Source organism: Primulina eburnea, chromosome 7 (assembly GCF_022965805.1).
Source record: "Primulina eburnea isolate SZY01 chromosome 7, ASM2296580v1, whole genome shotgun sequence".
NCBI lineage: Eukaryota > Viridiplantae > Streptophyta > Magnoliopsida > Lamiales > Gesneriaceae > Primulina > Primulina eburnea.
This window is the reverse complement of record NC_133107.1, coordinates 8,821,899-8,843,228: the sequence shown is the minus strand read 5'-3', so window position 1 is coordinate 8,843,228 and position 21,330 is coordinate 8,821,899. Positions and strand designations below refer to the sequence as shown.

The 21,330-nt window shown below is 31.5% G+C and overlaps 3 protein-coding genes across 3 annotated transcripts; all 3 read right to left on the bottom strand.

Moving 5' to 3' along the window:
- Positions 1–1,044: 1,044 nt before the first annotated feature.
- Positions 1,045–2,649, bottom strand: LOC140836113 (protein PHYTOCHROME KINASE SUBSTRATE 2-like). The gene has a single exon (XM_073201521.1). The coding sequence runs from the start codon at positions 2,457–2,459 to the stop codon at positions 1,116–1,118; it is 1,344 nt and encodes a 447-aa protein (XP_073057622.1). The 5' UTR covers positions 2,460–2,649; the 3' UTR covers positions 1,045–1,115.
- A 4,530-nt stretch (positions 2,650–7,179) lies between these two features.
- Positions 7,180–9,297, bottom strand: LOC140837149 (large ribosomal subunit protein eL34-like). Its single transcript, XM_073203195.1, has 4 exons — positions 9,093–9,297; positions 8,854–8,933; positions 7,621–7,730; positions 7,180–7,505 (listed from the first exon to the last, which is right to left on the bottom strand). The coding sequence occupies exons 1-4, from the start codon at positions 9,169–9,171 to the stop codon at positions 7,412–7,414; spliced, it is 363 nt and encodes a 120-aa protein (XP_073059296.1). The 5' UTR covers positions 9,172–9,297; the 3' UTR covers positions 7,180–7,411.
- Positions 9,298–13,846: 4,549 nt separating this feature from the next.
- LOC140836112 (zinc-finger homeodomain protein 11-like) lies at positions 13,847–15,006 on the bottom strand. Its single transcript, XM_073201520.1, has one exon. The coding sequence runs from the start codon at positions 14,824–14,826 to the stop codon at positions 13,957–13,959; it is 870 nt and encodes a 289-aa protein (XP_073057621.1). The 5' UTR covers positions 14,827–15,006; the 3' UTR covers positions 13,847–13,956.
- Between the last annotated feature and the right edge of the window lie 6,324 nt (positions 15,007–21,330).

The window sequence follows — 21,330 nt, the reverse complement described above, 5'->3', positions numbered from 1 at the left end:
TGTAAATATATTCATTGTTGACATATATCACGAATAAAGTTATTGTGAAAACGTTTCAAAAAAGAACTACTTTAAAATATGTTTCATCATGAATTTCTCAGACCATATATATTTATAGGTAATTTCTAACTCATCTAAAAATCTTGATTTATCTGAAATAATTTTACCAGTGAGGTCAGGTTCAGTTTGTCCTATTTTGAAGTCTCAAACTCGAAAAGCGAAATCTTAGTAGAAAATGAAATTTTAATAGTACTTTATAATATAATTATTATAATATTAAATTTAATTAGTTAGATTTTTTAAATAACCTAGAAATTGCATTCTCTTCTTTTCTTGATCGTTCTTGATAGTCAGAATTTAGAGAAAAAGAATACTTAAAATTCGACTCAAATTAATTTATTCACGTGACAGAATCATATGGAATAGGAACCGAACGTGCTCAAGTTGGAAGAGAAAATTTTAGAATTGTGATTTGGCCTATGATAAGCTATATAGATGCTGCTAAAAGATTACTAAAGGGAAACTTGCCATTTTAATAATGTATTTTGATTTTATTTTTTTATTTTTTTTGTATTTTAATCGTAAATGTTATCAAATTTTAGTTCAAAATATGATTATTATTTTTTTTTTGGTTTATTAACATGTCTAATTTTGAGTTTTGATCTATAAAGTTTTAAAATTTTAGTTTTGATATACTATTTTTTAATTTTCTACTATTTTGTTTCAATTATTGATGTAACACCTGACAATATAGATTATCAACATTATGTCGAGTGTGATATTATAATTTTTTGATGTCACATCACCAAAATAACAGTATATTAAAAATTATTGTAACAAAATCAAACTATATAAAAAAAAATTAGTAAATCAAAACTAAAAATTTAACAAATAATTGGACAAAAAAATCATTTTTCTTTTCAATAATTCATCTTCGAATTTTAGTCCGTTTTTCCCATAACACGGACATCATATATCATGATTAAAAACAAAAATTGGACATTAAGATTGAAATTTGACGATATATATAATATTTTAAACCAAAATTTGCAATTTTCCCATTATTATACATCTAACAATTGATTAAACAAACAGCATAGACAAATATAAACATTTTACATGATGTATAAAAGATTTTTTGCATCTCCAGATTGTGATCGACATAACTTTTGCCCGTCAAATGATGGCTGCCTGATTTTGGCGCTGAAACCCACCTCCTTTTTCTCCCCGTTAAATCTTGAAACTGGCGATTTTTGCGATGATCTCGGATTTGAATATGCCTTTGTATTAGGTTTATGCACATTTCCAGCCACTCTAACAGCTTTCTGATTCTTACACCCCGACAGAAAACTGGATCCAACTTTCGGCATAACAACGTTGGACGATGAATTTTTCACTTTCTTGCTGATTTTATGAGTCGTGCTGATGGTGGATTTCCCATCATCCGAATCCGACAGGGCGGAAAAGTCCGCCGCACTGGTGGTGATCACGCTCCACTCGACGCTTGCTTCGCTTGGTGCGTAATCGTTTTGGCCCGAAGGGGAATCCGATCCCTGCCTGGAAAGAATAAGGCCGTTACTTTTGGGCATGCTCTCGATTTCAAACGTCTCCGAACTCGCATCACGGTGATCGCTTTCAGGAAGAGTTTCTTCAAAGTCTATTGCTCCGGAAATTGGAGGGATTTTGATCTGGTTCTCCACTCTACCTGGAGAAGTCGCATTCCATGCAAACATGTTAAATTTTTTCTCCAGGCCCCTAGAGTATATCCTGTCATCGAGTTCCGGAGAACCAAACACTTCCAGGGATTTCCTCTTGTTATTACCTTCTTCGTCATGATTTCCAGGATTCGGGTTGAAAACAGGGAAGCTGAAAGGGCAATCTGAGTTCAACCTGAATCCAGGTTCATCAGATTTTACAAAATTACGCCCTGATTCCGAGTTTTTCACGCCCTGATCCCTGATTTTCTCTTCTGGTCGTGAATTCCATTTTTCCACCACACAATCACGAATATCATTAGAATCCTTGCTAATACAAGAACAGCTAATAATATCAAGAAAAGTAATCCTCTTGTTCATCTTTCCAGGCTGCTGGTTTCTTGAAACACAGTGCATCAGCCTGCTCCGGCTATTGCAGCTCGATTTACAGCTCGACTCGGAACGTGTGCTCGGGAAAGACGTCCACCTTCGAGTTTTCACCGGAAGAAATTCGAACGGGTCATCTTTCTTGCCCGGATTAACATAGGGTAATTCTTTCTTCACGGTTTTACAAGTTTGATTCGTCCCTTCATTGAAGTATTTATGGGCATCGAATACATCGATTTCTTTGTCTTCTGCCTTCTTTCTTCCTGATAACGTAAGCACGAAGTTTTCCTCGTTTTCATTCAAGTACGAGGAGAAGGAAGCACCCCTTCTGGAATTGCTGCCGTTGGAAGGAGTTAGGGTTATTACAGGCATTGCCATTCTTGTGATTCGATGCAAGAAACGAAAAACAGATCAAGAGATGCTGTAAGAAAAATGGCAGAAAAAATGAAACAAAAAAATGAGAAAAATTTGCAGATATTTTGTGGATTGTAGGGTTTGAAAGACAAGTCGAGGTTTGGTCTGAGTTCTTGATCAGTATTAGGAAGGGAAATTAAATAGGAACAGGAGAAGGAAGGGTGCCTGAATAAATGGAGAGGGGCCCTTTAATTTGATGGGATCTTGAAGAAAATCCAAATTCATAGATATAAATCAAGAAATAGACAATATAGATGATTGGTGTGTGATACTGTGCATATAAATTTTATATACTTGTAAAAGCATTTTCAATTATGGATTCAAATTATTTTCAAAATTTGTCATTATATTAAAATAGGTGAGATAAATATAAAACTTTTCGATGTGGGTCAAAAAACATTGAAAACTAATTTGTAATATTTATCAGATTCTAATCAAAATCAAACATGTTCTATCTTTTTTAAATTAAATTTGAGCCCAAATTATTTTGATCGATAATTAACTATCCATCGGTGAATTTTACTATTTTATTGATATAATAGAATTTTTTATTAAATAAATATATTTCTAATCTTTCGAGTATTAATTAATAATTCGAATAGTTCACAAGCATGTTTGAATTTTTCTAGCCGAACTCGAGCTTTAGTTCAAACCGGATATGAGCCAAAAAAAAATCATTTTTCCGCAACATATTTAAATAAATCATTATTTTTTTTATAATTAAACATAATTTAAGTTACTGAGCCTCACATTACTGATACATTTTTTTCATATTCAACTTTATTTAGTTCGTATACGAACCATGTGATTACATGATTAAAAATATAATTTTATTTCTCTCTCCAATAATAAAAGTATCATTTATTTAGTTATTTCCCCTAATACAAGTGTCCTGATCCTTTTTCATTTCTCTCAATATGTCATGGACACGTTAGAACAGTAATTGAAACATGATATTTGGGTGGTTGTATAGTTTAAATATATAGTTGCACCATTACCGTCCGCTATATATTTTGGTAAAGCAACAAACGTTCGGTCCAATAATCGGTATTAGAGCCTGATACAATTTTAAATATTAAACTTGCAAATTACTAATAGCTATAAAATTCGGTTAAACGGAAAATACTCGGTGCTACACAACATATGTTAATTTTAAATTTTAAAGCACTAAGCATTTATGCTATAGTTGATCATCTCTAAACTGCATCTGGTGTAGACCACTCGGTGCATAATGAAAAATCCAAGATAGAACTCAATCAAGTATCTTAACATTGTACTATAGTCGATATACATATTTCGAATCCGAGTGATCATATGAACATGTTGAGAAACAATAGCAGGGGAGAGATCGAAGATATAATGCTTGAGCTGTTAAAAATTTTAAAATATTGAAGTTATAACGTTAAGATGACTATAACTTTAGATAAAACAAGAATCGGTGGATTTTAATTTTAGCTGTGGTGGATGCACTTGATTGTGTGTCCCATGTTACATTATCAATCCTGCCATGCACATAATCAAAACTACACAATCCCTTTTGCAACCATGTGAAGAATATATTAGTTTATTCAGAAAATCCACAGCATTACAGCCAATGTCTGCCTGAATTTATAGCATGTTTTAACCTGTTGACTCCCAATAATGCAGTTTCTCATGCCTTTTGTCGGCAAATATTTCACTTGTGAACAAAATATGTGTATTTTCACACTTTCAATCAATCCGATCTGGTTGGAGATAATATTTTTAATTATTTTATTTGGGTCGAGAATTTTTTTTGCAGTGATTGTTTACCTGTGTTAAAATGGTTTTTTTTATATTAAGTATTTTTACAAAAAATAATCTAGAGCATATATAAAAATAATTCAATAATTATTTAATTTGGATAATTTTATGTTATTTTTAAAATTTATAGTGTTTTATAATAATTTTTTAATAAATAAATAAAATTTATAGTGTTTTATTTTGTGACCCATGCATGTAAATTAAATTTAGAGTGAGTATCATGTGAGACCGTCTCACGGGTCATAATTTGTGAGACGGGTCAATCTTATCCATATTCACAATAAAAAGTATTAATACTCTTAGCATAAAAAGTAATATTTTTTCATGGGTGACTCAAATAAGAGATCTGTCTCACAAATACGACCCGTGAGACCGTCTTACACAAGTTTTTGCCTTAAATTTAATGTAAACTTTTAATTTTATAATATATTCTTGGGTGAATTATGTTAGGGTACTTTTTTTTGTTGAAAGATAAAATTTGAATTTTTATTTTTTAAAAAATATTATAAATAATAATTGTATTTTGGAAAAGAAGTGTTTTGGGAAATAATATTCGGTATATTTTCCGGAGATAAAAAGTAATTAGTACAACTCTACAAGGAACTCGAGCTTTATAATATACTCATATTTTGGTGCACGAGATTCGTGCTTACATAATTAGAATATGATTCATTGATCATGCATATTTTTTTATTTTAAATATGAATAATATCTAAAATTTAATGATATAGATAAATCAATACTTTTATAAATTTAAAATATTTTTAAAAAGTAGATAAAATAAGTTACACCAAAGAATAGGTCTCTTGTGAGACGGTATCACGAATCTTTATCTGTGAGATGGGTCAACCATACAGATATTCACAATTAAAAGTAATACTCTTAGCATAAAAAGTAATACTTTTTCATGGATGACTCAAATAAGATATCTATCTCACAAAATACGACTTTTTTGAGACCGTTTCGCACAAGTTTTTGTATACACCAAAAATACAAAATTAGTTGTCTAAAGCTCTCATACAGGTATAGAATATTTTAGATGTGTGTGTGATCATACACACACTGAATGCATATAAATGATTTTTCTTGTGTACAATATGATTTTATATCAAGTAATTTTGAATGAAAAAAAATTATAGATTGTACTAAAATTAAGAATATTAAAGATGAATTTTTATAATATTTTCTAATAATTAATTAAAATAATTATTTTCTATTTTTGAACTTTATAATAATTTTTAATTTTTAAAAAATTAGGGGTGATATGGTTCTTAATCTTGACATCATTTCAAAGTGGTTATTCTACACCTCGTAACTATTACATCATATATTAAATTGACTTCCCCCTTATTTAAATGTATTTTAGTTTTTACTTTGTTCTTTTCATAAAAATAATAATACCATGGGAAAGTGTATTTTGAGAAAGAAAAATTTGCATATCGCGAAAACAAAAATTAGTTACTTTATGGTTCTCTTAAAAATCGAAATTGTTTATTTTATAAATTATACAAACACATAATGCGTGCAGATTAGATTAGTATAATGAAAGACGGTTCAAGTCATTATCATTCATCAATTTAAAATCATGGTGCCCAATAAAATACAAAAACATAGAAGCCCAACTGCTAATGCAAGGATATACCTTGATTGAGACTAATTCCTAAATATTTAGACAATATTGATACCGAGGATCACATGACATCTCCACAATTAATATTGTTGAACCCGAAAATGAAAGCCATTTTGGTCCTATGTTTTCTTCCTGTTTGTACTTAAAGGAACAACACATCGCACCAGATCAACAGCATAAATGAGATTTTCTTGGATTCTAAAAGGATTACTAAACAGGGTATCATGGCTATGGTTTCTTGGATTCTAAAAGGTTACAAAACAGGGTATCATGGCTCGGTTCGGAAGAATCGAACTCGCTGTCAGGTGGGTTTTTCGCGGGTCAGATTCATGTACGGACTTATAGAGCTTTAGTTGAACTCGAACAAGTTCGAGAATTTCATACCTGATTCAAGTCGAAACCCTGCGAAATGGGCTTCATGTGAAGCACGAACATGTCAAATACAAACTCAGTAGGTAATATTAGTACTATGCATGACTCGTTTCACACCGACAATGAACCAGAAAAAACTAACTGCAGCTGGAAATCAATAAATAGTACTAATATTACAAGAGCTCGACTAAATACAACATACAGAACTATTCTTCATCCATGGTTAAATATGCTAATCTAAGCCCAACTAAAAGTCCCCCGTCCCATCTGCAGCGAAAATGTCAGCCCAGTAAAATGGAGAAGGCGTCCAATATTCCTTAGATTGTGTACAAGAAATCAAAGCATCGCAAGCTGGGAATGAATCGTGTCATTTCTGCAAATAATGACTCCGTCGGCTCTTACTGTGTAGACGTGGAATTGCCCCAATATTGTTCAAAAGCAACGAGTATTTTTTCTGGAACAAGGGGGCCATCATCTTCAAATCCCATCTCATATTTCCAATCATCTTCTTCACCTTGACAAGTGCATCAACTTCATCTCGTAATACAATCGCACCTTCTGGATGTCTATATTGATTTTTTGAACCAGTTTATCAGATGAAAACGAACTAACTCCAGATTCCATTTGGAATGGATTTTCATCTCGTGAAAACCCTCACCGCATGGTCTCGAAAAACGCCATCAACTATTCTTCTTCCTCGTTAGATATGTCAACTTGCATTTTTGTATGGTTTTGATTAATTTTAATACATATGGCTTCTCGAGGGTACGGAGAAGGGATAGATTTGGTAAATTTGATGTTGGATTCTTCTTTGCATGCATTCCAAAACACGACAAATACGCATTAGTATATTCATACATCAAAACATCAAATTCTAACGAAAATTGGCAGACTCAGAGCTAAGAAAGGCGCAGTACTAGAATTACATAAAAGAAATCAAATAAGTTCAGGTGCAAGAGGGAAAACCACAAAATCTTTTGAATTTTCGACAAACTGAAGAAAAAAAACAAGTGATTCTTTCGAGAATTCAAAGAAAATACAAATAATAGTGAAGCTTTAAAGCCTCACAATACAATTCCATGATTCCTTGAGCGATTGTAATCCAAAACTAGTTCAGAATCTGGCTGGCACTTCAGCTTTTAGAAGAAAGCTTGTCCTTGGCTTTTTGTATCTTCAAAACTTTCTTCACGATCTTTTGTTCTTCAATCAAGAAAGCTCTAATGATCCTATATCAAGGCATAGATGATTTATGTCAGTATTTACCAGAAACAAACATTGAAAACGAAGCTGAATTGAGAAACATTGAAAATGAAAAGCTTAATTCATACAAAAATAACGAACCTTTCCCGGACGGCGATACCAGACAACACGCCACCATAAGGTCGGTTGACAGTCCTCCGGTTTCGGGATAATCTAGACCTCTTGTACTCCGCAGGTCTCAAATGAGGAATCTGCGATATGATAAACAGTAGAGTACTTGCTGATCCGTAGATTTTAGCACAGAAATGCAAAGGACAAAAGCTTAAGGTTTATAATATGAAAACTCAATAGTGATAACTAATTTTCCAGATATACATAATAGGATCACAAGACAATGCTAACCACCACAGCCTCACAACACATAATACCATTATGTCTATTTGAAACTACTAGAAAAAACTAACTTCCCATTCTATCTTTATCAACAGAGCAGAACAGCATAAATGTCAAGGATTCTTATCAATCAAGTTTCTCTGAAAATATCACAAGCCAATAGGCCTATCATCACCAACTTAAACATGAGTGTGATCACTACCACAATATCATAATGCATGAATAGCCCTTGTCATAGTCGTTAAAATCCCTAATAGCACTTACCTAAGCTCAAAACTCAACAAGGTTCAGCTCACGTGTCCCAAAGCTGTGCTTTTTGATGACGAGAGTCCCTTAACCCGGAAGTCCCAACATTCACGAATATTACAGGTTATATATAATTAATATTTTATATTCTGATTATACCCCATTCTTCTCACTTTAAATGTGCATTGCTTTGCACATAGGGTCTAAGTTTATGATACTCATGCACCTAAGTGGGCATTCCACTTCTAATAACTATGGTCTAGGTGTACTCAAATGACATTGAAATTCAAGTATAAACAGAGCAATCCCGAATAGCATCAAGTGTTTCATTTCTGTTCCATTCTCTCAGTTACTCCTCTAAAATATATAATTTTTTGCTGCCATATATTTTACCAATGAACACTGACAGGAAGAAAGATTGTATTCCCATTTCCCACATTTCTTAAACATTGAGAAATAAGCATATATGAGGGCATCATGCATCATGAGATGTGTGCATTCCCTGCATCCACCAACACTTTCGACAACACCGCACAAGAATCGTTGAACAATCAAACAGCCCACACAAATGGGTATTCAGATATTGCAGCTGATACAAACCCCATACGAATTCATAAAAACCTTGGTTGAAACACACAGATTAGTGAGAGCTAACATCAAATGGAACAAAACAATGGATTCGTTTAACAAAAGGCCCATTGAAACACACAGATTACTTGGAAAATAGAGAACTACCCCTTGGATTCTTTTTCCAGTAACAGGGCATTTAGGGCCACTCGCCCTCTTCTTAGTAGTCTGGTACACTAGCTTCCCACCTGTATTCACACAAATCACAAACAATCCATCAACAAAACACCTACAGAATGAAAAGAATTCAGAAAGCATGACATCAGATTCACAAGAAAAAAAGATCAAATCCATCAAATTACTGCAAAATCACTCCTCCTCCTTCAAGCTCAAGGATCCAAATTTACCGGGGGTTTTCACGACGCGGTGCTGATTGGACTTGGTGGCATAGCTGTGCCGCTTCCTGTAGGTGAGCCGCTGCACCATTTTCACCTTCTTCGGGTCTTCGGATTTTGGGACTCCGAGGCGAAGAGAATACTCTTCTTAGCAAGTAGGGCTATTTAAATGTAGGGGTTCTGGATTGAAACCCTAGCATGTACGGCTGAGATCTTTCCTTTTTCTTTGGGTATAACTCCACGGCTGGGATTCGCAAAGCAGTTGGACTCGCTAAGCTTTATTTTCATATATATCAAAGAATTGGGCTAAGACAATATGGACAAGACAAATTTAACTCAATCGTTTATTTCGATACATTAATTGAATGACCAATATCATTTTTTTTGGAAAAATGGAAAAAAAAAAAACCCATTATTTTTTTCTAAAAAAACAATATATTTACCAAATTATTTTTTGATAAAAAGACAGTATAATTTATAACACGACCAATCGTATGTCAATTTACCAAAAAATATAGTCACTATTTGTGCAAATTAGATAATTGGAACCATGCAACAACCTAAGTTTCATGTTTCGATTGTTCTATCACGACAATTATGACTCAACATGAAAAGTTTGAAAGTTTTAGAAAATTCTAAAAAAAATACTAATACTAATTTCACTCTTTCTATTTTGAACTAATTTCCGTGTTAAACTATTTGTTGACAACTAAATCCATTTGGTAGTTGCCAATTTATGGTAAAAGTTATGTAAAAAAAAATTAAATTATTAACAGTCTTTAACAAATGGGAGGCTAGATTTTACAAATTCATTCCAACAAATGATTGATTGCACAAATATGATAGTTTATGTTGCAATCATTAGACATTTAATCAGACTTGTGGATCAAAATTTCAAAAAAAAAAAATTATTTTTGCCAAAGTCTAAAAATTATATATTATAAAATGATATTACATGTGTCAAAGTTGTAGCATCTGACTAAAGGAGAGACGCTGATTAGTTGAGTGGCATAAAGGTACTTTTGTAAAGTGAGAAGTGCGTCTCATGTGAGACCGTCTCACGGATCTTAATCTGTGAGACGGGTCAACCCTACGGATATTCACAATAAAAAATAATACTCTTAGCATAAAAAGTAATATTTTTTCATGTTTACCCAAATAAGAGACATGTCTCACAAATACGACATGTGAGACCGTCTCACACAAGTTTTTGTTTAAAGCGAGTTGTATGAATAGAGATAATGTAACATTAGTTCGTTCAATAAATGAGTTGATGATATTTGATATGACGTAAGTAGATATCTCTTTGTAATGTATGATCGATTCTTGTGTAGAACATCTCACTGAAATATGATGTAAGATATGCTTAGAGGTCGGTGTTTGTGGTCAGTCCCCCGAAAATCTGTAAACTCATTCACATCTCTCGATTTACCATCTCAAATGGGGTTCAGTCGACTCTACCCCTGCGGGCACTGTCCGCAGGGGTCATCCAACGGCTCGGATTTTTTCGAGTCAATTTTTTTTTTTTTACAGGGAGATGCGGGCCGTTCATTGCCTGCCTGTACGGACAGGGTGAAACAAAACCTCAAATGGGTGGAGAGAAATCTGACTCATATAAAGGGGTTTCCCATCAATGAAGTCCATAAGATAATTAACTAGTCCATTGACTTGTTTATACGACTCAGTAGATATTATCTAGCACCCAAAATTGTTTATGAAAAAATAAAAATAAAGCTAAATTTTGCCGATTTGATATTTAATACTGATAACGTAACCAACCCATCAGTAATTTATATATCGTTGTGCTAAAAAAAAAGGTCTTACGTCCGATCAATTTAAAAAAAAAATTCAAATCACTCGTTTTGTAAGTTATTTTATAATTTTTATTTTATTTTTATTTCATTACTCACTTATAAACTTTACAAAACTTTGTTATAATAAATTGCTTCTACATTCATGTATTCCATCAGTTTTTTTAAAAAAAATCAGAAAAAAATTAAAGTTCTTATTTTATTATTTTTTTTAACCAGAAAATGAAATTTGTCATTAGAAAATTGCACATGTTGTTCAAAAACAAATTGAAATGTTTGAGTTTTTATGTGTTTGTTTTTTGTTTTTTGACATATTTTCTTCTATGATATATTAATTCCATTTTCTTTTGTTTTTATTTTTCTATTATTACATATATTCATCATAATCGCCGCACGATCTCAACAATTAAACCATAATATCTTATTTATCTTCATTTTTTAATACTAACAATACAATTGACTAAATCTTTTAAAACTTACAAGGTAGCTCAAACAATAATAACGTTCTCGATACTACATAAGAGAAATTATCGTTCTTAATCTTTTATATATATCAATTATAGGATCGAATGCTTAATATATATATATATATATATATATATATATATATATATATATATATATATATATATATATATATATATTATGTATAACAGACAAAATTATACTAAGAAAAAATCACATGGTACATGTTATATCATATGTTATACTAATTTGAAGCCAATCCAAATAGTTACGTTACATATTTGAAGTTACAATATATTATTTATTATAATATTTACATGTTGGCCGATTTTTTAATTATAGAAACCAAGGTTGTCGAATATTAAATTTTATATCGAATTTAAAAAAAAAATTAAAAGAGTTGTCTCGAATTTTGAATTTGGTTCAAGATAAAAACCCAAATCAACCCTCCAATTCCTCTGGATTTCTTAAAACTAGAGATTATAATTCAAAATATGCAAGGGAAAAACTGTCTTTTTATTGGCTGGATTGTGAATTATCAAGGTTTTGAATTAGGTTTATTGGTAATTCTTTAACGTGTTTTACATTATTTTTTATACATTAAACTAATAAATTACTCAAGCATCAAGTGCTTGAATTCGACCAGATAATGATAATCTTTTAGGCAAAAACTTGTGTGAGATGGTTTTTACATATCATATTTTGTGAGACGGATCTCTTATTTGGATCATCCATAAAAAAAAATGTTACTTTTTATTCTAAGAGTATTATTTTTTATTGTGAATTTCGATAGAATTGACTCGTCTCATATATAAAAATTCATGCGACCGTCATAAAAAGACCCACTCAATCTTTTATAGTACAAATCAATGTACAGTTTGTTATAAGATTTTTAAGGGGGAAACTATATTTTTATATGTACTTTGTGTGGTCTATTTATGGTTTTAACTCATTAATTTGTATTATTTCTTAGTTTTTTATCAAAGTGCTAACATGTACCTAAAAAATAATGACTTGACACTGAAAAATTATAATATGACATCAAATATTGTTTGTATGTCTGACGTCATGTTAATATTTTGATTAAAAAAATTAAACTAGAAGAAATCTTAAATTAAAAGATAAAATGATAAAAAAAATGAAAAATATACTAATTATTTGGCGTAATCAGAAGAAGCAAAGTTTTTAAGCAAGGTGTAAATAAAATTTCAGAAGTGTAAATTATAATATAATTGTATATGTGATATCATATTTATTATATTATAAAATAGATTGATAGAAGACAAAATTGACCACAAAGTTTGATTGAACAAACTGCAGCTGAGAATTAATTAATATAATAATTATTATAATCACGGCCATATTCTAAGAGTTTCACATGTGAACCCTGAAAGGTAGATCCTCAAATCTGCCAGACTGCAACCCTACACCCCTATCTCTTGTTAGTTAAATAACAAAGTAATAGGTAACAAAAATATCAAAACCAATTATTAAAATGATAGAACAAAAAGAGATTTTTTCTTGCCAGCCAAAATCAATATTTAAAAGATAAAAATTTGTGTGAGACGATCTTATAGGTCGTATTTTGTGAGACAGATCTCTTATTTGGGTCATCTATACAAAAATATTAAGTTTTATTCAAAGAGTATTACTTTTTATTGTGAATATGAATGGGGTTGACCCGTCTCACAGATAAAGATTGGTGAGACCGTTTTAAAAGAAATCTACTCTGTTTAAAAAAATATGTCAGAGATTCCAATAATGTCGGAATGTAGTGTAAAACATATAGGCCTATCGAATCAAAAATTAATAATCATCATTAAAAAAAAGCTAAAAAAATAAACTTTTCCATTTAATTTTAAAAATAAAATATGACGAAAACAAAGTAAAAATTATCTATAAAGTCTGATTAATTGGTCAAAGATTTTGTCTTAATTTTAATATAATTAATTGTTTTTATATATATTTACACCCATTTTTGGAGTTGTTTTGATTATTGATTAAATATATCAATAATATGCAACGTTACATCAACACTTACTAAGGCCAAGCTCACTTTGTGTAGCATTTTTAAAGATAAAAACTCTTGTGATATTTGTAAAATAAATATTCAATCCGATCCAACTTACGTACAGATATTATATTTTATGTTAAAAATATTATTTTTTATAATATATAAATCGGATCAACTCTAAACAAAATTTTGAATAATATCAAAGATGGACAAAACTGATTTCCCACCTTTTCCCTACTAGAGACAAGAAATCAACTTTCTCACATTCCAGATTTAAAAAAGAGTAGATATCTTGTGAGACGATCTCACGAATCTTTATTGTGAGACGGATCAATCTTACCGATATTCATAATAAAAAGTAATACTCTTAGTATAAAAAGTAATATTTTTTTCATGGATGAATAAAATAAAATACCCGTCACACAAAATACGACCCATGAAACCATTTTTAGTCTTGAAAAAAACAAAAAAAAATCTAAAATAATACGGTCGAATGAATAATTATAATTAGATTATGTGAGTTACATATATTAAAGTAAAACAAAAATGAAGTATCCCTTAATTATAATCAGCCTAAGTAATCATATCAATGTGAGGGAGATGAACAATTAACATGAAAACAAACTCCACCTCCATTGATCTCATTCTCAAAATGACCGCCATTAATGTTACTGTTTTCTTCATTTTCTGTGTTGATTCTATTCTCCATTTCGCCATTGATGTTTACTCCGCCGCTGTCCATTTTCTTCTTGCCGGAGGTGCTCTTGTTGTTGTGCATCCAGACTTTGAGCACCCCCTTCGCCACCCCGATTCCGCGGCAGAATTCTTCCACCGCCGCCCGATCGCTTCCCTGCATTTTCCAGCCGAGTTTCTCCGAGAAGGCTTGCATTTTCTCCTTCTGTTCCTGGCTGAATTTAGTCCGGAACCGTTTTCTCTGAATTGGGTTCCCCGTGATCGGTGTCACCGGCGCCGCCTGGTGCGCCTGCTCCTCCTTTGCCACCGTGGAGCTGAGGGTGATTAGCATGTGCGGTGCGAGCTGGCAGTATGGCTGCTGCGGCGGGGGGGAGCGTGATAGGGACGACCGCCGAGGGGGGAGAGGGTGACGGAAGTCGAGGAACGGCGGGGTGCTCACGTCGGTGGGAGAGACTTCCGCCGGATCGCGTCGGTGGAAGTTCCGGTGGCAGCCGCAGGCGGCGCAGATGAGTGACGTGGGGTCTCTGTTGGTGGAGGACGGGGAGAGCATGAACTCGCCGCAGCCGTCCACGGCGTGGCCGCCGAAGGTGGCTGCATGGTTCTTCATGCACTCTCTGTATGTCACCACCAACGGCGGCGGGCGGCGGGGCGGGTTCTTAACCTCGCCGTTGGTGATGGATTGAATTTGTGTGGGCGGTGGTGGGGTTTCATTTCCAGAATCACCAGAGCTAGTGGATGGGGTTGGGGTTAAATCCAAGTCCATAGATTTTCAAGAAAATTAGGCAACAAATCTAGGGTATTAGGGTTCGTAAAGTGGAAGCTTGAAGGGCACTGAAAATGGTGAAAGAAAATGTGAAAGTTGTCCTATTTTAGGGATTTGAAATTTGGGATTTTATGCCAATTTTTAAGGATTTGCTTTTGTTTGGGATTACTATCATCTCACCTACAATTATATGTTCCACTTCTTTTTTTCATTTAACTTTAATCATCACACACACCTGTATTATTTTACAGAGTATGTCTCTTATGATACGGTCTCACGGATCTTTATTGCAAGACGGGTCAGTCCTACCGATATTCACAATACAAATTGATACTCTTAGCATAAAAAATAATATTTTTTTATGGATGACCCAAATAAGACATCTGTCTCACAAAATACGACCTGTGAGACTGTCTCGCTCAATGTTTTGCCTATTTTTTATATATTTAATACACATTACATACATATATTTAGAAATAAAATATAATGAAATAAAAACTCGATGAGAAATATTTTTCAGTATTAGTATTTTGATAGACACATGTTTGTATAGTCAATTTTTTAAAATAAACACTATTTTTATATAAAAATAAATAAATTTGTACAATGAAAAATCAAGTTTAAAATTTTCTGATTTTAATAAGTCTTTTTTAATTTATTTTTCTACATAAAATTGATTTGTGACGCCGAGAAACAAGAGGAGCTATTTCGGGTGAAAAAATTCACTATAACACTAGTTTGCCTAGATTAGGTTAAACATAATGTATAGCTGAATTGGATAAGAGAATAGTACTACATTTTATTTGAACTCAATATATATTTGTATTTGTCTCGATTTTCAAACTCGATATCTCGTCTCATATTTAACGTCGTGTTGTATGAGCTATAGATATAGCTCATCGTGGTACAAATTTTATAATGTATGTGTACAGGGACGGATCCAGGAATAAGAGTTGGGGTGGGCTTGAACTCAATATGATAAGTTATATATTATTAAAAAAAAAGTACATTATATCGTTCAACGAAGTTGTGCCTTACGGGATTTTAAAACATAAAATTCATCAATAATAGAATTTACATCAATATGTTTAGCTAAATCTCGTTCAATATAGAGTGTCAAACAATCGGCAAGAAAGTCATCCTCCATTTTATTGCGAAGTGCTGTCTTCACATGCTTCATTGCTGAAAAAGCCCGTTCAATAGTGGCAGTAGACACAGATAATGTCAAAACAAGATGAATCAATCTAGTCAACATAACATAAACACTTGACCGTCCACTCTCGGTCAATTGCTGACACAACTCAACAAGTGTAGAAACCTTTAAATTCTGCATCACATCGAGTTTATAAATGTATCAATTCATACTTCAAAACAACAATTTATTGATCTGTGAAATCTCCAGGATAAAACTTCTTCGCAAGCTTGCAAATATCATCACTGTTAAATGAGTCAAATGAATTTTTAGGATCTAAATCTATACTAAGAGAAAGAAGTTTCACCGATGACTCATTGAACCGAGTATTTAACTCCATCAAAATGAAATCTATTGCTGCATTATAAACATCAAAGTGTAATGATGTTCTATTGAATAAACCGTCGCTAATTAAAACCGCCGATCCACCTTTTTTTTATTTTTTAATAATGTAGCGACGGTTTTAGCAATAACCGTCGCTAATAATTGCGACGGTTTTTGATAAAACTGTCGCCGATCCACATCGGCGACAGGTTTACTAAAACCGTCGCAAAAGTAAAAACCGTCGCTAAAATCGTCGCTAAATAAAAAAAAATGGGCTGGGCTACAGCCCAGTATAGCCCTAGCGTAGATCCGCCTCTGTATGTGTAAATGTGTGAAGTAAATTGAAGAAAGATTTGGTTGAAAGAAGTGAATATGGTGGGTAAAAAACATGAATAGAAAAAAATAAATAAAAAAATAAAAAGGGTCTTTCCCCAAATAATGTCAACTACTTTGGTCATGGAAAATTCACGGGGACATTAAATGGGGCGGTTGTCATAAAACCAAGAAATATACCAAAGGCAGATCTGTAATAAATTTATTTCCTGCGAGGGGCACGTGCGTCTTTTCATCCAGTTTCGGCGTACACGTGGCAATTTCTCAGAGCAGGAGAAAAAATTCTTACCCCTTGGTACAATGTGTTGGCTGTACGAGTAACAAAGTTTACATGGCGTGTTTGTAGTTAAATAATTAAATAATATTAAATTTGATATTATTTAAATAAATAAATTATATTTGAAAAGAGAGATATTTCTTGCCTCTTAACTTTGGATTATCCTTCTAGTTGCAACTATTATTTTTTTGGAAACGTAGTTGGGATTATTTTAATATTATTTAATATAGTAATATATTAAGATATATATTTATTTCATTAAAAACATGTATGATTTAATATCAATTATTTATGAAGATATTTCTAACTTCTAATCTTGTGGCATCCTTCTAGCAATTTGAGGTTGTCCGATGCAAATATCTTCCGCAAAAAATTTGTGTGTGACGGTCTCACGTGTCGTAGTTTGTGAGACAGATATTTTATTTGGGTCATCCATGAAAAAGTATTATTTTTTATGCTAAGAGTACATGTTTTTTATTTTGAATATCGGTAGGGTTGACCCGTATCACAAATAACGATTCGTGAGACCGTCTCATAAGATATATACTCTTTGAAAAAATGCCTATTTAATTATGAAGCAAATCAGATAAAGAGCATCTCAGATATTTGACATACTCTATTTAGAATTTAAAATTTTAAATTTAACTACTCGAACGAATATACAAATAATTCAAAATTAAATATAAAATTTAAAAAAAAAAAATCGAGCCACCCATGCATGTGGCTCCACCAACGAGAGCTCTGCCATGATTAGTTGGACGAAACCTCGAAGAAATACATGTGATTTTTATGTATTGATATTGAAATTTTCCCCACATTTTATGTATTCAAATCCTTACTAATTCAAAACAAATAAATATGTGTTTTAATATTACTATTCTAAATATTCATATAAAATATATTATTTCAAATAGCTTTAAATTTTTAATTTATATTTATTTAATTATTTTAAATAATATATATCTTATATCTTAATAATTTGTTTTTTGTATTATTTTTAAAGATAATGAGTTCTATAGTTTTAATTTTTTTGATATAAAAGTTCTATAGTTGATGACTGATAATAGCAGTAATTTTGTAAAATAATATATATCTTTATATATTATTTTTAAGAGTATGTATTGTGAGACGGTCTCACGAATCTTTATCTGTGAGACGGGTCAACCCTACCGATATTCACAATAAAAAGTAATACTCTTAGCATAAAATGTAATAATTTTCATAGATGAACCAAATAAGAGATATCTCTCACAAAATACGACACGTGAGATCATTTCACACAAGTTTTTGACTATTTTTCAAAACCTATATACAAACCAACATTTGGAATATTTGTGATTTCTTTTTTTATAATTCCAAAAATGCCATTTAATTATGAATTACATATTTTACAAAAAAAATTCGTTATATCTCTTCTCTTATATAATATCAACCTTTTTAAAATTAGAAAGAAAAAAATGATTTTCTTCGATTTTTCAGAGATAACATATATAACGTGGAGTGAGTCTCATATGAGACCGTCTCACGGGTCATAATCCGTGAGACCGGTCAACCTACCCATATTCACAATAAAAAGTAATACTCTTAGCATAAAAAGTAATACTTTTTCATGGGTGATCCAAATAAGAGATCCGTCTCACAAATATAACCTGTGAGACCGTCTCACACAAGTTTTTGCCTATAACGTATGTCACGATCCATTAATATATATTAGGTTGAATGTCCTACCTTATTTTTTTCCCATTATAGAAAAGAATATAGAATTTTTGCAATATTTATCAATTTAATTGTCGGTACCTTATCCCCTACCTGATCCATTCATTCCATTAATTTAAAATAAATTAATTACAACTTGACTCGCGTCGCAGATGAACTTCTTTTTTTTTTTCAACAAAAAATATAAAATTCAACCAGAGACATATAAGCCTGATTTACATGCCAAACAGATACACTGTACTCATCTACGTATTATGTTAACATGATATTAATAATAAAAATAAATTTTTTTTAAACAAAAATAACAATATAATATATAGTGTCATCTGTATTCTCCAAATAATAAATTATAAGAATATTTTTATATAAAACGTGTTAAGATTGAAACTTGAACCTAACTCAACCCCAAAAGCCAGCTCAATGAGGGAGGATTATACAAGTCCATATATGCAATTCCCAGATATATTATCCAACCGATGTGGGGCAACTGACACACACACTCATGCTAAGGAATGAACATTTGGAGCGTAAAGTTTACAAATGGTCCAGTTATAGGCAGAACGGGTGGTCCAACCATAGGCAGTCCAACACATAACGGTGGAACCTGAGTTCTGATACCATGTTAAGATGGAAACTTGGACATAATTCTACCTCAAAAGCTAGCTCAATGAGGGAGGATCATCCAAGTCCATATATGCAACCAAATATATTATCCAACCGATGTGGGACAACTAACGAAACGTTGTTATATATCCTTTGACATGTTTTCGTAAAAATACATTTTCAACCACCACCTTTAGTTTTCTAGAGATGTCACTTGCTTAAATAGATAATATAAAAGTTAATTTGACATAAACATTTTAAAAAATTAATGGTTATGTCAACGAGAGACCGTCTACTTATTTATACATCTTTGCAAATGGGCGCGCGTACAAGCACATATATACATACATACATATACATAAATATTATATATGAATTTTTCAACGTTTGCTGACGTGACACTAGATTGTTTGTGTGTCTCATTATAATATATATATATATATATATATATATATATATAATGGTAAAGGTTGACGTGGATTGACTTTGATATTAGTTCGATGTCATGACCGGAATGACATTAGATGATACTTAATTAGACCCATATTCATAAAAGAATATAAAAAATATTTTTTTTATAGGTGACTAAAATAAGAGATCCGTCTCACAAATACGATCCGTGAGACAGTCTCATACAAGTTTTTGCCGAGGAACAATATAGCGCACCTCCCATTCCCTAAAATATATTTTTAAATAATTTTATAATTAAACATCTAACACACAAATTTATTGAATAGTATTTAAACATTCAAGTACACAGTTAAAATAAAAATACAAACTCGAATTCAGATAATTTAAATAGAAATATAATAAAAGATAAACAAACTAAATCATCAATAATTTTAAAAATCGGATCCGAGAATATGTAATTATAATAAAGGATAAACAAACTAAATTATCAATAATTATAAAATATAATTATAATTATATCACTAAATTTAAAAATTATACATTTAATAACTAATATTAACATTAATTATAATTATATTGTCCAATTTATAAATAAATAGTAAACAAATGGAATATTCTAGAAATATACTTTTTAGTGTAAGATTTGAAGTAAATTGGTTGAATATAGGACCCATGAATATATGAATTTTCAACGTTGTATTGACGTGACACTGACATAATGATTATTGACTGTTACGACTCTATATCTCATTATATATATGGTGTTATTAACTTGAAATCATTATGCAATATTCGTGAATTAAATTGAAAATGTTTAACGTCAAAAGATAAAGTAGATCGAAATAGAGGGAGGAATATTGATATCTATGTAAAGATTGGCATATATATTGTTAAAAGCCTTTAAATATGCTGCAACTTCAAGAAATGACAAGTTATAATAATTATAAAGTCAATGTCTATATTCATTTGGCACGCGTGACCGTGGCAAGTTGTAAATAGGACACACAATTTGTCACAAAATTATATGGTACAATTAGAAAAAATTATATGACGTTAAGAGTTAAGGTCGATGATTTCATTTTATACAACTTTTTAAATGTGAGATGGTATATTAGTTTCTATGACAGGAGGAGAAGTGAGAGATTGATTCATTAAAGTAGTTAATCAAATCTTTTTTCCTCAGTTTAAATCTTTCTGCGAGAAACTTAGTGAATGTCAAATGCTTGATATCTATCTGACCTATACATGATTTTTTGGAATCGAACATTTTATTTGACGCGAGGGCTGCCTCCTCTGCCTAAACGGTGGGGTGTCGCCTGATCAAACAAAAAACCTGAAATATATTCCTTTATTTATTTGCTATCGTTTTGGTATGTGGTTTGATGGTGAAATCTTATCTTCACCTAGGATCTATCTTCACATAAATTGTTTAGATTTCATGTGTGACAACTACATTTTTTTTCTTGTGCTTTTTTTAAAAAAGAATTTTAATCCTCAAAATATATTGAATGGAACATCGAATCCAATTTTATTTTTTTTAAAAAAAAAGAAGAAGAAGAAGAAGAATTTCATACTCATCAAGTGGCATTAATTAGAATATCTATGTTAGAATAATTAACTGGAGCAATTTATTGAAAGTAAGATTTGT